Genomic DNA, 16,016 nt, shown 5'->3' with positions numbered 1-16,016 from the left:
TGACACACTCGAGATGGTCATACGTGACGAAAACTAGCCGATTAATGTGTGATTTGATTTGTATCTCACCCATTGCGTAGAGAAAGATTTCAATGTTTCTACCAGATGATAAACTGACACTTTGATTGTTGATAAATGTACCTTGCAGTTAACCTTACATTCGTAAGTTAGTTTCTTGATTTTGATTCATCGATTTTTTTTAGATTGAAGTACAAAATTTTGAAGCTTCATGCAAAAAAACCGTTGTTTTGGAACTGCAGGCGGCCCATTGGACTGTTTGTCATCCAAGCTCAAAATGTTTTATGATCATTGTATGTTTGGTAAGTTTCCATAAAATCCAGATATGCCGTTTTATGATTAGTAATTTTCTTTTATGGTGGTCAACCTGTGACTTTTTTTGAAGCGTGACTATTATATAATTTTGTGTCACGTGACCTGATAGCAGTTGTGAGTATTCCAAGTGTTGTCACAAGTGGAGAATCCGAGAGGGACCATGAATGACGTGAAGAGGTAGAAAAGAGCCCATGCTAGTACCACTATGTAGTAAGTGTTGCAGTAGAACACCACCACTGTTGACGCTATACCAATACCTGGAACAACCATTCATAAAAACACCATTCGAGCGGACCCCAGGCTAAGGCCGCAGACGGAAAACATCTCTGGTCAGAGCAAAATGTTTTCTGATCGGACTGGCCGCGTTTTTGAGGTCCCCAGACCATGTATTTTTGAAGGCAGTTGGGTTGGAACTATGCCAAGCATTAGACGGACAACTCATACACATCAGTAAGCAAAAAACAACCTCATAGATGTTGCTCTCAAATGGTCCCAGAACTCTTATATTGTATCTTATCATATTGATTCTGATTTAGCTTATTTTTAACGTATTTGATTTGATAAGATTCTTATCAGCCCTGATAAAATGATAAGTCCGCCTTCAATTTCGACCCCTTGAATCTGTATACCGATTTCTGATTACCTTTGAATATGGGCAGTATGTTCCAACACTGGATAGCACCCTGTTGACTGTACTGGCCCAGAGTGAGTTCCAGGAAGAACAATGGAGCTCCGCTGGCTACCATGAACAGTACATAGGGCACCAGAAAGGCACCTAAATCAATAATCGCTAATATATTAATCGAGTTTTGAAATCACTTAACGAAAAAAATTTATTCACTAAGAAATGTTTTACTTATATTCCAAATTCATCGCTGAAGTTTTGGTTCAGAGTCTCTTAATTAGGCAGTCAACTTCTCCCGGGTTGACGTTTGAAGGATATAGGTAGAATTAAAACGAAAGAATGACTTCGAAAGTTTGTTGAACATATGCGATCATTCCCATACCTAGTATTCTAAAATGTTCGACAACTATGTAGTAAAGTTAGCGAGTAACGATAACTCGCCTTTTAGCCGTTATAGCATCTTTTCCGTTCGTGCCCTCCAGTATGTTATGCGCCCCCGAGTTACAGAGCACGTGTCATTACATCATAAATCATTATGTAAAAATAGGGCACATAAGTCTGGGGGTTGGAAATAACATGCACGCACTAAACTGGGGGACACAAACAGAAAAGATTCAAAAATTGGTTTAAAAAAGACCCGCCGAGAGAATGCAACATTTCAACAAAGTGAATTTAAGTTTCTATAGTTAACGAGAAAATTCAGGGGAACCACAAATTCATTGTTGCACTTCACAGCTTATTTATTTTCTATAAAGCAAATTTTCTAAATTTGATTTTAGCTTGAGTAATTAACTAAAAGAAATTCATCAAAAATTTTACTGTTGAAGTTTGGAATTAATTAATATTCTGAGCAAAACAAACCTGTTAATCAGCAAAACCGAACGATTAGTTATTGGGACTAATTTAGTGTCAAGCAATGCAACGGCAATCTACAGCATTGCGGATAAGACAGTTCACAAAAGCTAACTGCAAAACATAATATCCGGGCAGATTTGAAACCGCTGAAACGACCTGGGTGGTGTAAAGCTTTCCTTGGCGTTGATAGGAGAGTAGCCGTTATATTCTTTCAAATTGGCTAGAGTAGTTTCTAATAAAATTCGAGCAATACAGACTTAGGCTAAATGCTTCCTCGAAATAATGAAATCAGTTTTATCCGTGAAGACTTGTTGCAAATGCTGACGAAATATGTCACATGTCTCTACAAATCGTAAAATTTAATAAATAAAATTTGCTTTTTCGGACGTTTACCACGTAATGATGTGTACCTTTCAATGTATTCTGTCAGTCGATTCGGGGGCAGGTGCTCAAAAGCTTGTACAAAAATTCGGGGTCTTTCCCATTAAAGCCCCCATGAAATTATAGCCCCCATTATATGGTATAATTAACATGTTTGGGGGGGGGGGGCTATAGGTTATCTGACCACTAAGCTGGGGGGGAGGGGGGCTATAATGGGAAAGACCCGGTTATCTGACCACTAAGGTGGGGGCTATAATGGGAAAGACACAAAATTCGAGTCTCCCGAAATTGCCTTAGTTTTTGGGTCCTTACCCCCCCCTTACGTGAGGGAGCCCACTAACGGTAATGAGGGCGGGGGGAGGGTGGGAAGTAAACGTTTCATGACCACTAAGCTGGAGGAGGGCTATAATGGGAAAGATTCAATTTTTGGATCCGTTTGTTCCCCAGTACTTTTTGCGCCCCCAGTTACAGAGCACGCGTCATTACATAGTAACTCATTATGTAAAAATATGGCACGTGCGTCTGGGTGTTGCAAATAATATGCACCCACTAAGCTTCACAAACGAAAAAGATCCGCATTTTTTAATCAATATTTTTTGGCTATTAGTCATTCTCTGCAAAAGTAAGGTACGCGTTCCAATCGTTGATCTAAATGATCTAAAGTTATAAGGCAGCATGATAAAACAAGGAATTCTGAGAATGCGAGGAAGTGCATATAAGATCGTACCCCCTCCGTGTTTGAAGCATAAATATGGGAACCTCCATAAGTTTCCCAGCCCAACAGCAAAACCCAACAATGTAATTATGAAATCTAAATGATTAGACCACGATTGTCTTTGGCTGTTATTCGGTTCCGCCTCTTCTGCTATTGCAGAGTTGACATTCGCCTCAACTTCGGAACTGGGCGCTGATTGGATAACCGAGAGAGTAGTAACAAAGTCGGATCCCACGAATGGGGTCGAGCGTTCTCTGTCTTCAAAAGGTTTTTCACTATTATAGCCCCAATGCAATCACGGATAGAGTGACTATTATAGGAAAAAAATAAGTTGGGTCAAAAATTAGACTAGTGTTGTTTTGGATTTTCCGTTTGGCACGTGTTCTGTACCAGGAGGTGCAAATCTGTGGACTGTAACAAAAACAACCCAGGATCTCTTCTGTTTGTGCCCCCCCCCAGTATGTTATGCACCCCCCAGTTACAGAGCACGTGCCATTACATAGTAAATCATTATGTAAAGATATGGCACGTGCGTCTGGGGGTGCAAATAAAATGCGCCCACTAAGCTGGGGGGCACATACGAAAAAGATCCAAATAATCTGAGATTCAAACAGTGGAAAAAAGCATCAGTGCATTTGGAGTTCAATTTTAGAGCACTTACCACTTGTCCTTTATAACTTGATACGGATTTTGGGTCTTTCCCATTATAGCCCCCCCCCCCCCCGCTTAGTGGTCAGATAACCTATAGCCCCCCATCATTGTAATTATACCATAATGGGGGGCTATAATTTCATGGGGGGCTATAATGGAAAGACCCCGGTTTTTTTCTGAATTGGAAAATAAATTACATTCATAACCAGTCGATTAAAATTTTCAAGTCTATTTCTCCAGTAAACAATTTCAATACAAAATTAAGGGTTCCGTGTTTTGCTAAACATGAAAATAACTTTTGAAATAGCTAATGTTTCTTTCGAATAGTACATTTTTAAATTGCTTGAGCAGATGCTGTTCGACCAAACATGTTTTGACATTTTACTTTCCGTATTTTTATTACATTTCCTGGTTGATTCCAGTTGATTCAGTTTCAGCTTTTTTCAGCTTTCAGCCTTTTTGTTGTAATGAACGGTTTTTTGCTGTTAACATGATCAGTTGTTGCATTCTGCAATTTCTTCTCACCAAAGCATTACCCAAAGCAGAAAATTGTCTGGGTCTTTCCCAATATAGCCCCCATTAAAATAAAATTACAATGATTGGTAGGCTAAAGTTTATCTAGCCACAAAGCTGGGGTGGCTACAATGGTAAAGACCTGTAGTTTTCCGTACAAAATAGTTTTCCTGAAAAACTTTTCATTTGATTATTGATTAATTCTGCTGAAAGAAAGTTAGGTTCCATTGAAAGATCTCTTGGCCCTTTAAACTATTTTCTCCTGTATCACACTTTGAATCCCAATTTATCTGTTGATTTAGACGTTGTATTTATGAAATGACAAGATTTTGTGAAAAAAATAAAGCACTAAAAATTAAATGGCAGAATACTGGGGATCTGAACAAAAACAATCGCGCTTCAAGAGTTATATGATGACGAAAAAAATGTGGGTCCTTCCCATTATAGCCCCCCAGCTTATTGGTCAGATAACCTATAGCCCCCCAATCACGGTAAATATACCATAATGGGGGCTATATTTTCATGAGGGGGAATATAATGGGAAAGACCCAAAAATGTAATGATGATATGGCCACCTCCATTTCTGAGAGATCATTTGGATCTTTTCCGTTTGTGCCCCCAGTACGTTATGCGCCCCCACTTACAGAGCACGTGTCATTACATAGCAAATCATAATGTAAAAATTCGGCATATGCGTCTGGAGGTTGCAAATAATATACGCTCACTAAGCTGGGGGCATAAACGGAAAAGATCAGAACTTTTTTTAGTTGATTTTGAAATCTTGAAACTCAATCAATCACAGTTCCTGGATCTTTTTTGTTCCGCCAGTACGTTATTCGCCCCCACTTACAGAGCGCGTGCCATTACATGTTAAATCGTTAACTAAAAACATGCCACGTGCGTCTGGGGCTGCAAATAATATGCACCCATTAAGTGGGGGCGCACAAAGTGAAAAGATCCCAATTCCTAAATATATTCAGTGTTCTGGTCTTTCCCATTATAGCCCCCCCCCCCAGCTTAGTGATCAGATAACCTATAGCCTCCCTTCAATCATTGTAGTTATACAATAATGGGGGCAATAATTTTATGGGTGGTACAATAAATGCTTTCTCAAGAAGATTTTCTGATTTCTTGTTTTATCGGATCTCCTCCGTTATTGGTCACTAGTCAAGTTGTGCGCCTCCTCTTACAAAAAGTTTCGGGTCTTTCCTAGAGAAGGCTTAGCCCCCCCCCCCCATCATGGTAATTATACCATAAGGGGCTATAATTTCATGGGGATAAAATGGGAAAGACCCAATGTTTCATTATTTAGAAATTCACTAATCTATACACATAATCTGAACATTAAAAGTTGAGGACGAAGGGGTGCAGTCTTTGCCATCTGCACCCTTTTATCATTGCAGAAGGGGTGTTTTCCATTATACCCCCCCTTGCTTGGTGGTTAACATAATGAGGGGCTATAAAGGGAAAGACCCCGAAAAAGATTCGATGCAGCCTCATTTTTTTACATTAAATTGTGGGGGCGCTATAATAGGGCAGCACCTTTATAAGTTCGGGCTCTGATTTCTTTTTCGTTGTTCGATTCCATATCAAGTCACAAAACACTATGTCTTCATTTGTAAACTGGACACTAAACTTTCACGGCTGAATAAGTTGCACGCCGTAATTTTAAATAATTCAGTGTTCTGGAAAAACAGAATTTTTTTTAAATTCAATTTTTGTGTTGCATAACGAGTTGCAAGTTATGAATTGAAAACATAAAAACTTGTCTGCAAATGGCTTTCAAAAATCGTTGGTCTTGGTTGAACGTCGAACTTAAAATGAGGCGCACGTGTTTAATTAAGGAGATGACTTCACCCATCAATCAGCTTCGGGATCATTTCCGTTACTTCGTGCAACTGTTTCATCCCCCTCCTCCACGCTTTGTGACTAAATTTGGAAAAAAATTTACAAGTCCGAACAAACTATTAGTTGTTTGAGTCTTCCCATAAGTTAAACCCGTCCCCCCCCCCCCCCAAAAAAAATTAGCCAAATAATAGAATATAAACAAAATAGAATAAAAATTCTGTACAACCTAGTGTTTAAAATGTTTTCAAAATATGAGAAATCGGATCTTTTCCGTTTGTGCCCCCTAGTACGTTATGCGCCCCCAGTTACAGAGCACGTGCCATTACATAGTAAATCATTATATAAAACTATTGCACGTGCGTCTGGGGGGTACAAATAATATGCGCCCACTAAGCTGGGGGGGGGGCACAAACGGAAAAGATCCGAGAAATCTTTATGTAAAAACACAGTGTCTAAGATATTTTGGCGATTTGGATCTTTTCGTTTGTGCCTCCCAGCTTAGTGGGTACATATTATTTGCACTCCCCTCCCCAGACGCATATAATTTTTACGACTATACGTTGATGTGTGTACGTGTTATATTTTACATAGCAACGTGCTATAAAACAACTCATAATTTGTAATGGACTTTGTAGTGAGACTTTTAAGTTTTTCTAATCATTTGCAAGAAGCTTGCAAGCTTTTCAGTTTACTTGCAAGCTTTTCGATTCCTCTTGCAAGATGAACGGAAAAACTTGCAGGATGAATCGAAAAGCTCGCCAGAATCTTGCAAATTTCTCTATTCATATGATCGAGAAAGGGGGCCTCCACAGATGGGCTGCCGATTTTTGCTGCAGAAACCTTGTTTTAGTTTTGACATGAGCCCTTTTAGTTTCTTTGACTACTTGGAGCCGGTGCATTGCAGAGCTCCAGAATGAGCGCACCTGACCTAGCTCCCAGAGAAAAAAAATCGTTTTTAAGCATTAGAAAATTATTTGTTTCCACATAACAATTTCGTGCAAAAAAGTGAAAAATTTGGAGGTAATTGTTGTCGTCTTTTATCAAAATAAATTGAAGTTAAAAAAATAAGGATTTATATGGCTCGGGATATTTATTGTTGTCTGTCGGAAAAGTGTAAATGGATTTGAAATCTTGCAAGAAACTTGCAAGATTTCACATTCAAAAATAAATGGAAAAAGTCAATTTGAATCAGTTCTGCTGATTTCAATTCTTGTATTTGTCAATTCATTTTATTTTTAGTTAGTTTAAGCCAACGAAAATACTCAGAAAAATTTTCCTGAACTAGGATTTCGAATCAGGGCTAAAATTTTTTCGATGCATTTCGGTTTTTTGATTTGCTTGGTAAAAAAATCGCTTCAAAGCTGTTTTCTAAATCCACACTGACCTAATATATTCCACTCTGCCTGAATTGACATTGTGCAAGAGTCTCTAATGCAATTAACTGAACCAATTTTCATCAATCATTTGTCTTCAATTGTAAACGGATTTAGTGTATGTCTGGACCGGAGCCAACATATGTCAATATTGTAATTCAGGCCAAACTGGGAGCTTCACAGATCAATATAAAGTTTTTTATATTTCTTTATTCTGAAAAAATGTTCTCCCGAAAAACTAACAAGCATAATGAAACAAGTAAGATTTTTTGAGATAGTTTTTTTTCAAAATCTTGTGTAGGTTCTCGCTTCTGGTTGATTCTGATCGATAATGAAGATCGAGGGCTTTGCACTCTCATTAGTTCACTGAAAGATTGATTCAGCATTCTATTTCTTTACTTAGTAATTGTCAGTTTGGGGATTTTTTTCATGAAAAATTTTTTTTATTTAAAAATGTTTTTTTTATTACTACGAAGTTTAATTTGAGTTGTATTTAATTGCCTAACTTCATCAATTTAACTGACCCAATCTAAATGACCATTTTGAACCAGTTCAATTATTTGCGTATAGTTGACATTTTTACGAATTTTTTAATTATTTGATTTTTAAGATTTTTTATGTTCCATTGTTCGTATGCATAACAGCCTACTAATACGTGGTTTATAGTGAGAAGTTTTTGTCACTTTTATTCTAAGGGCCACTCATTGGACATTGACAAAATTTCCTATTTTTTTTCCTGTTTTTTTCCGATGACTAGCGGAATAATTCTGAGCTGAAGTTTTGTCACCTGAGAACGGTTTTGCGCTGATTACTTCGTTCTTTTTTGTTCTTAGGACTTTTTGAATGCATGGAGGCGTTGATGTAATTTTTTGTATCTTTTTTTTCGGTTCACGCCTTTTTTGCTTATGTCACTCATTTTGGTAGGCATTTTTATTCGATAATCTATCAGATCCTTGAAAAGGGAAGTCACATCCAGGTCAATCTGATGAGGTCATTTCTGTAGAATTTTTTGCAGGCGTCCTATTTTTGTTTTTTCTCTACGTCTGGATTGTTGCTTTGAAATTTGTACGGACAATTTTTACGGATGCGGGATTACAAAATCAAATGTCGTTCTTCACATAAAAGTAATTTAAGAAAAAAATCAAAAAGTGCGGACGCCTGGTTCCTTCTTAAACTGATTTTTATGTCCAGTTGAAATTCGGCTGACAACAATTAGCTCTGTACGTTGGTGTTATTAGTTTTTGAAGTTACTTGGGTGCATTGTTTTTCACGGCTTCAATCCATTTTAGCCTAGATGTCTGCATATAAAGCTTACTCCTCTCGTCAAACTTGTTCAGAATCGTCTTGATGCTTTTTAATGTTTATTTTCTGTAATGGTGCCTAATTATCCTTTACCTTTATCGATTTTGTTAGTAGTAAATATAAGTTCTCTCTGGGAGCCTGACCTAAACATTTTTTGTTCAGACTGGAGTTTCCATATATGTAATAGTATATAAGGTCTTTCGGAGGAGATAGTTTCCTTTAACACTTGTGCTCATATTATATTGAATATTGATGTGTTTTTCTAATTTCAACATTTTGTTGTCCAGTGGTAGGTACTGTAAAATTGATTACCTAATCGTACTTTTTAGTCTTTGTCTCACCTAGCTCTGTTGCTGTCTCTTGCTGCACAATTGTTTTCCTCAAAGTTGATGCAAGTAGGGAGTTGTACATGACCTCCAACTGTTTGTCATGTTTTAAGCTGTCTTCCCGTAGTTAATTATTTTCAAGTTTTAAAAGTTTTTAATAATGTTTCAGTTCTCCAAGTATGAATAAGTGCAACGACAATATTTTGAACCCGTTTAATATTTTATTGGTTGTCTGTTGTGTATCTTATGATTTTTATTCTACTTTCATTGCCTTCGTTTTAATGGAACCCATTGCTTCGCAAAAAATCAACGCACAAACCGATTATCGTTGAAATGCTCTGATTCAAGTGCTATTAAATGTGACATAATCAGCGATTATTTTTCTCAGCATTCTGAAAAAAAACACGCTGTATTGAGCTTTTTTCTGTATTCCAGAAGACTTGTGTCAAACTTGAGTTTAATTTTGAAATTGGTAATTGTGTTTCCCCTAGTTCAGTCATAATCATTTGTAGCCGCAAGATAGTCGTCGATACCCATATTGAAACATATGAATACACAATCGCTTTTAAAACATTTTAGTGTGACTTTAAGACATTTTAACGCTCAATCGATTAAAAGTGATTTTAATGGATTATATTAGATCAAAAGAGTCAAGCTATAGCGCTCGAACTTTTAGCCAATCAGATATGTTTGGTTTTTGTTAAAAAAAAAACGAGGGAAGCCCTTACATTATTTTATTTGCTGTCTTTGGCATGTTAGGTTTTAAACGTAACCCTAGTCGAGACAGGATGTTAATTTTGCAAGATCTTGCAAGATTCTTGCAAAATACTTTCAATCTTGCAAGATCTTGCATGAGGATGCTGATATTGCAATATCTTGCAGGAGGAGGTTAAGCTCGCAAGATGTTGCAAGATGCTTTCAAGATTAACAACCTCTTGCAAGATCTTGCAAGATTAATATCCTCTTCCATACGTATTTATTTACTAATTTATAAACATTAACTTTTATTTATTAAATATATATTAATTTTTTTTTCTTTTTTCTTTTAGAGTTTTTTCTTTTAAATTAAAATTTCATCTGCTTTCCTGTGTTTATTCTCATAAGTCTTAGGTCTAGGATAAGGACGTCGTTTTTCGATACCAAAATAGGATAGGATTGGACTTGGGATTGGATTTTTTAGGCGCTTTTTTGTGTAGGATACGTTAAGGAGCAAAAAACTGCAAAGTATGCTGTTAATCTTGCAAGATCTTGCGAGAAGATGATAATCTTGCAAGAAAATCTTGAAACATTTTGTTAATCTTGCAAAATCTTGTGTAGAATTCGGAAAATCTGATTTTCCAACTCTAAAGTGGCAATTCTACCATTGAGATGAGACAAAGTGCTTAATTCCATTTTCATTTTACCAACTTTAGTTCCGCAAGGTTTTAGAGAGTGATGTATAGATTTAATATGCCAAGTTTCATTATGATACTATAGTTTTTTGTGAAGGGAGCTGAGAAACTATTTCATAGGTATAGTCTGAAATGAGCTGGAACAACTCTCAAGCTCTGAAGATGACCGATTGATTAATTGGTAGAGTCATAAGTCTGATACTACTTTTGTTTTAGTTTGAATAGCTTGAATAGAAGTCACAAATGTATAAAGAAGGCGTTCAGGTCATTCAATTGTTCTTTTGGAGTCATAACAAACTTTACGTGAGAAAGGCATAACTAATGTGGTCCATAACGCGAGCTGGCGAGCTGAACAAATTCTTTTGTTTTGATCATTTTTTTCGTTGTTGCTTGATAAGTTACTTAGGAGTAGGACCATGGCATTACCAAAGCAGTACCATGATAACAGCTGTAGCTTAGCAGTTGACCTGTAGCAAAGTTGTGATGACAAAAACATTGTTGAGGGAGTTGAATTGACTTGATAAAATCAGACCGCTTGTTTGAGCGATTGGAAATAAGAACAACGGTTTGAGCGATTGGAAACCAGAACAGCGGTTTGCGCAATTGAAAATTAGAACGCTTGAGAGTACCAGGGAACTGCAGTTAGATCAAGCGGCTTAATTGAGAGCTTGTAGAGTTAGAGAATAGTAGCTCTTTAGTGGTGAATTTGGTTAAAGTTGTGAACCGTTTTTTTTTAAAGCTCTGGTTGAATTTTGATGTGGTTTTGTGATCTTTTACATTTCTTGTTTATTCTTTTGATGCTATTTGATTACTCGAATTCAATTCACTATTCCAACTATAGTTTCTTACAGCCGACAAGAGCAGCGTGGGGACAAAATAACCCTCTAATAGAAGTCCGCGAGCCATCTAAGCACCCCTATCGGTTTGTTAGAGTTTTGGGCGCTAGTCAGTCCCCAGCTAGTCAGCCTAAACAAAGTACAAAATTCTACATCTTGCAAGAAAATCTTGCAAGATTATGCATAATCTTGCAAGATCTTGCAAGATTCTTGCAAGATTAACATCGTAAATCGACTAGGGAAGATAATCGTCGGTAAGTTTGATTTCTTAGGTTGGGTATGTTCATGTTTAAACGTAAGAAAACATCGGTATGGTCGGTTTCTGAAGAAGTATGAGAAAATGAAATTTGTTCTTGCTTTCTTCATCAAAACGTTCTCAAACAGGAGCATGGAAAATTATTTTGAAAAAAAAAACATAGATGAATTTCTTTTTTAAAACAATTTTACGTAGTCTCTTTTGAGAAACTATCTATCAATTGTAAAGTGGAATAATATTCTGTCAATTTTGGAAAACGGGATGTGAAGTTCATCTTGTTTTACTTCATATTTTGCGAAAATTGTTTTCAATGCAACCAATTAGTTTTCTACATTTTTTATCAAGTTTTTATGCCGTTTTTATCAAGTTTTTATGCCGTTTCCCCGGTTGCTTCTGACGTTTTTATCAAAAATTTTGACGTTTCACCGGGTGTTTCTGAAGTTTTTAGCAACTTTTTTTGCCGTTTCCCCGGTTGTTTCGGACGTTTTTTTCAACTTTTTTTGACATTTTCCCGGTTGTTTCTGAAGTTTTGATCAACTATTTTTGACGTTTCCCAGACTTTAAATGAATTAAGAAGGGACAAGACAGTTTTCTGATTTAGTCCACTTTATGTTAATTGAGAGCATTTGGCTTTAATTCTTTTTACTCTTTTAACAAAGTGTGATCTTAACGTTTTTTTAAACTCTCGCGGCTTATTTTTATGTATTTGTTAATGTTGAGTCAATTTCTTGTTGTGCCTTCGATTCTGTTTTCAGTGCTTTGTTTGTTTGTTTGTTTGTTTGCATCATTTGGTTGACTGACGAATCACGCAGATGTTGATTGGCGTTCTGGAGACGTCTGTCCAAGTTCTTCAGCCGTTTCAGTACGACGTGTACATGTTATAGTTGACGCGTGTCTTCTCCAGTTGACGACTGAAGCCTGTCAAGTAACAGGTACAGACTCAAAAATTCCTTTCTGGTCAGAAAATTACGAATGGTCGAATTGAGAATTAAGAATGGATGAGTTACGAATGTGTGAACTCAGGTCAGAGAATTACAATTGGCCGAGTTGCAAATGGGAGAATTCAAAGCAGTGAATGGTCAGATGCAGTAAAACTTCATACCTTTAAAATACATTTAATGCATCTAGTACATTTTAAATACAGTTTTTTGTCAAAGACAATTTATTTCTAATAAAAACGATGATTATTTAATTTTTTGAATTACCTATCGAGTTTTACAAATTTGAAGCCGAGGGTGTTTTTTCATGCTGTTCAGCGCAAAAACAGACTAAAAATTCTTCCTGCTCATAGAAAATACTGTTTCTGAGGTTCATAATGTTCATCAGAATCCCAGAATTTTACTCTGATTTTTATCATGAAATGTCTAATAAGTGTCATGATCAGAGTTCTACGCATAGTATAATTCATAATAAAATTTTTATGATTCAGTACTGAATTTTAATGACGCTCGGGTCCGGGACTCTAATCTAATTGATGCCATGCTCCTGAGCGAATCCAAAGATAAAAAACATGACAAAAAACGTTCCCCCTTTTTGCAAAAATAAGTATCAATTTTTGTCTTTCAATTTCAGGAGAATTTTTTCCCTTGTTACTAGGAGCTAGTTTCGTTGCAGAACCTTTGCTACTACGTGTTGGTAATGCTTGTCACATCGATCTGGCTGTTTCGGAATCTAGTTAAAACGAGCTAGCTGTGATTCAGAACCGCGGAGTCTAGGAAATAAACCCCCACGGAAATAAACCCCCACGGAAAAAAACCCACATCACTTTGGATAGGAAACAAACCCCCACGGAATTAAACCCCCACGGAAATAAACCCCCATTTTAAAAATTGAATTTTGGTCGTGATAATTTGTTCGGTTGCGATAGTTTTATATCAAGTCCCACTGAGGCATAGCTGAGGCATAGCCATGGACCGCGAGGCATGGCCGAACGCGCTAAATGCGCAGCTCTTTCCGTGGGGGTTTATTTCATATCTAAAATGAAGTGGGGCTTTTTTCTGTGGGTTTTTTCCGTGGGTTTTTTCCCTTAACCGAGAACCGCAATACTACGATCTGGTTTTATTTCGGAACTTTGATACCACGTGCTGGTATTGATTCAAAACTTTGTTACTACGATCTGACTTTGTTTCAGATGCCCGTTGCTACGAGCTAATTTTGCTTCCGGACTCCGTTGCTGGCTAGGTTACATTTTAAGTGGATTTTAGATGAAAATGACACAATACAATAATAATGACCTTTTAATGAACAAAGTGATAAAAGTTTAGTTTTTAATACGGTTCTATGTAAATTCAGAAGATTCAGATTTGTTGTATCATTAAGAGTTGTAAACCAACACACAAAAAACAGATTGCCAACATGAATAAAATTTAAGCTATAGACGATATCAGATAAAAGTAACTAATACGAAAAGCCTAACTGAGACAAGTTCCAGTTATAATTTTCACTTCTTTAAAAAACTGTATCGATCTTTAAACTTCAATTCCTCTTAAATTGATGGTTCCTGCTTGGTTTCTTCCAGGTCATCCGAAACTCAATTTTGAAAACAAGAAATAAGAAATAAAAACGGGAACAAAACAAGCAAGAAGCATTAAGTCAATCCAGGAATCCAATTTTTGAGTTCCCAGTGGCAGTTCGAATGATGCATAAATACACTTTTGCATCGTATCTAGGGCCGGCATTAGGGCATTCCCGATATCAAAAGTTACTTCACCAGCACCTGGTTCAGAATTGTTTGTATAAGCGTCTAGAAACAGAGGTCTGGATTTGTTCACAAACTCAATTCCGTAAGGCATGCAGCAGTTCATGTAAGTTGTGACGTGATTGAAAGGGTCTTTTTTCCATTTCATACAAGTGCAAAACTTGTTAATTGATCGGGTCAAGAATATTAATTGACAATGCAGTGCTTTTATTGGTATTTTCAAACATTTTTGATGTTTGGGATCTATTATGTTCTCCCTCCCCCTCCAGCTTAGTGGGAATGTGTTTTATTACCCCCAGGCGCACGTGCATTATTTTTACATAATAACGTGCTATATAACAACACATAATTTGTAAAGAAGGTCATAAAAAACACTGGGGGACAGAATAGAACCGATGTTTGCTTTCTAACCTTTTGGAATATGAGCATCTAAATGATGTTATGACATCCTTGAAATAATACATGATGATTGTAATGGGTAGCCCCGCCGCTGCTATGTTAAATATATGCCACTATTAGTGTGAAAGACATCTTTAATTCGTTCTTGCTACAGTAAAAACAAAATTTTGCGCACGGGGTAAGTAAACTGTTCCAACCGCTAGATGTGGGTGGGTCATGAAATCTACCTTTATCGGCAAGTGCTGCGAATTCAATTAGTTTTTGAATTAGATCATGTTGGGTAAGGACTGATCAGAATTGTATCACTTTATCCATTGAGTCAGGTCCATTTATCCATTTTTAGGTCTATAGTGTTAAAATTTTAATCAATTACAAAACTTTAAAATCTCAATACTCTCACGATAATTCCTTGCATTGAAGAGAAACTTTAAAGAAAATCAAAGCTGCTCTTCAAAAAATTAACCAGAGAAACTATCAGTGTAAGTTTCTCTGGTTAATTTTTTGAAGAGCAGCTTTGATTTTCTTTAAAGTTTCTCTTCAATGCAAGGAATTATCGTGAGAGTATTGAGATTTTAAAGTTTTGTAAATGATTAACTGCCAAAAAACTTATAAAGCAAAACTTTTTTCTAGTTTCAAGCCTGTTTCAAGCCATGTTAAATATATTGAGACCGAAAATGGAAATTCTGACGCCGCCAAGTGGTTGTAATGATTTCGTGCACCTTTTAAAGATTCGTAACATAGTACGAATGAACTAATTTATATTTGCTTACACCGAAATTTGCAAAATTTGCAAAAGCAGATTCGCTTATTTTTGTTTACACAAACCTATGGAATACAAATAGAACTTCCTACTTATATTCAACAAATTTTCGAACCTAATTGTCAGCTGCAAAAGGAATTTCATCTTCGAATTTTTTTTCTCGGATTTCAATTTGAAAAGTTCTGGACCCGATCAGCTTCTTGGGTGTTGTTAGTGTTATTGTAGTGAATTTTATTCATACAGTAGTCGCCTTTCAAGCTAAGGATATGTGATAAGTGCTTTTCATTTTCATCTCCATCTGAATCGTCCCCTTGTCCGTAATCTCTCCGTTCAATACTGTTTCCATTAAAAAACAGTATGCTTCCATACATTTTGAGATTCAATGTTTTTTGCAGTCTCAAAAACTGATCAATCTTTTGAAAATTATTTGAAACGTGCTATAATTTGTTAAATATTCATTTAGAACCCGTATTCCAAATGTTTCTTGGAATTATTTTGATCACAGAAGGTGCGTTTCAAATTAAATAATATTTGGAAAAAAGTTTTCGACCAAATAAATTTTATCGTGAATGCTTCCTAAGATATCAAAATCAAGAATTTGTTTTTGTAAAAAGTCTTTTTTAAAATGTACATTTTCAAATTGTCAATCGGTAGAAAATTAGTTCGGAAAAAAAGGAAGTGAAAACAATATCGGATCATGTTGATCATGTTCTCTATGATCAGTTAACTTACTGATACAGCTTTCAAAAAAAAC

General features: G+C 36.3%; 1 protein-coding gene across 1 annotated transcript; it reads right to left on the bottom strand.

The window, feature by feature from the left end:
- Nucleotides 1-435: 435 nt before the first annotated feature.
- On the bottom strand, nt 436-5,894 carry LOC142355355 (creatine transporter-like; the record flags this gene model as incomplete). Its single annotated transcript, XM_075407556.1, has 4 exons — nt 5,616-5,894; nt 2,922-3,167; nt 977-1,108; nt 436-590 (listed from the first exon to the last, which is right to left on the bottom strand). Coding segments are annotated over exons 1-4 (579 nt in total), but the record flags the coding sequence as incomplete, so codon positions are not given.
- Between the last annotated feature and the right edge of the window lie 10,122 nt (nt 5,895-16,016).

The sequence above is a fragment of the Convolutriloba macropyga genome, unplaced genomic scaffold (genome assembly GCF_964194025.1).
Source record: "Convolutriloba macropyga unplaced genomic scaffold, txConMacr16.3 SCAFFOLD_4614, whole genome shotgun sequence".
Classification (NCBI taxonomy): domain Eukaryota; kingdom Metazoa; phylum Xenacoelomorpha; order Acoela; family Convolutidae; genus Convolutriloba; species Convolutriloba macropyga.
This window is presented reverse-complemented; position numbering and strand designations above follow the sequence as displayed.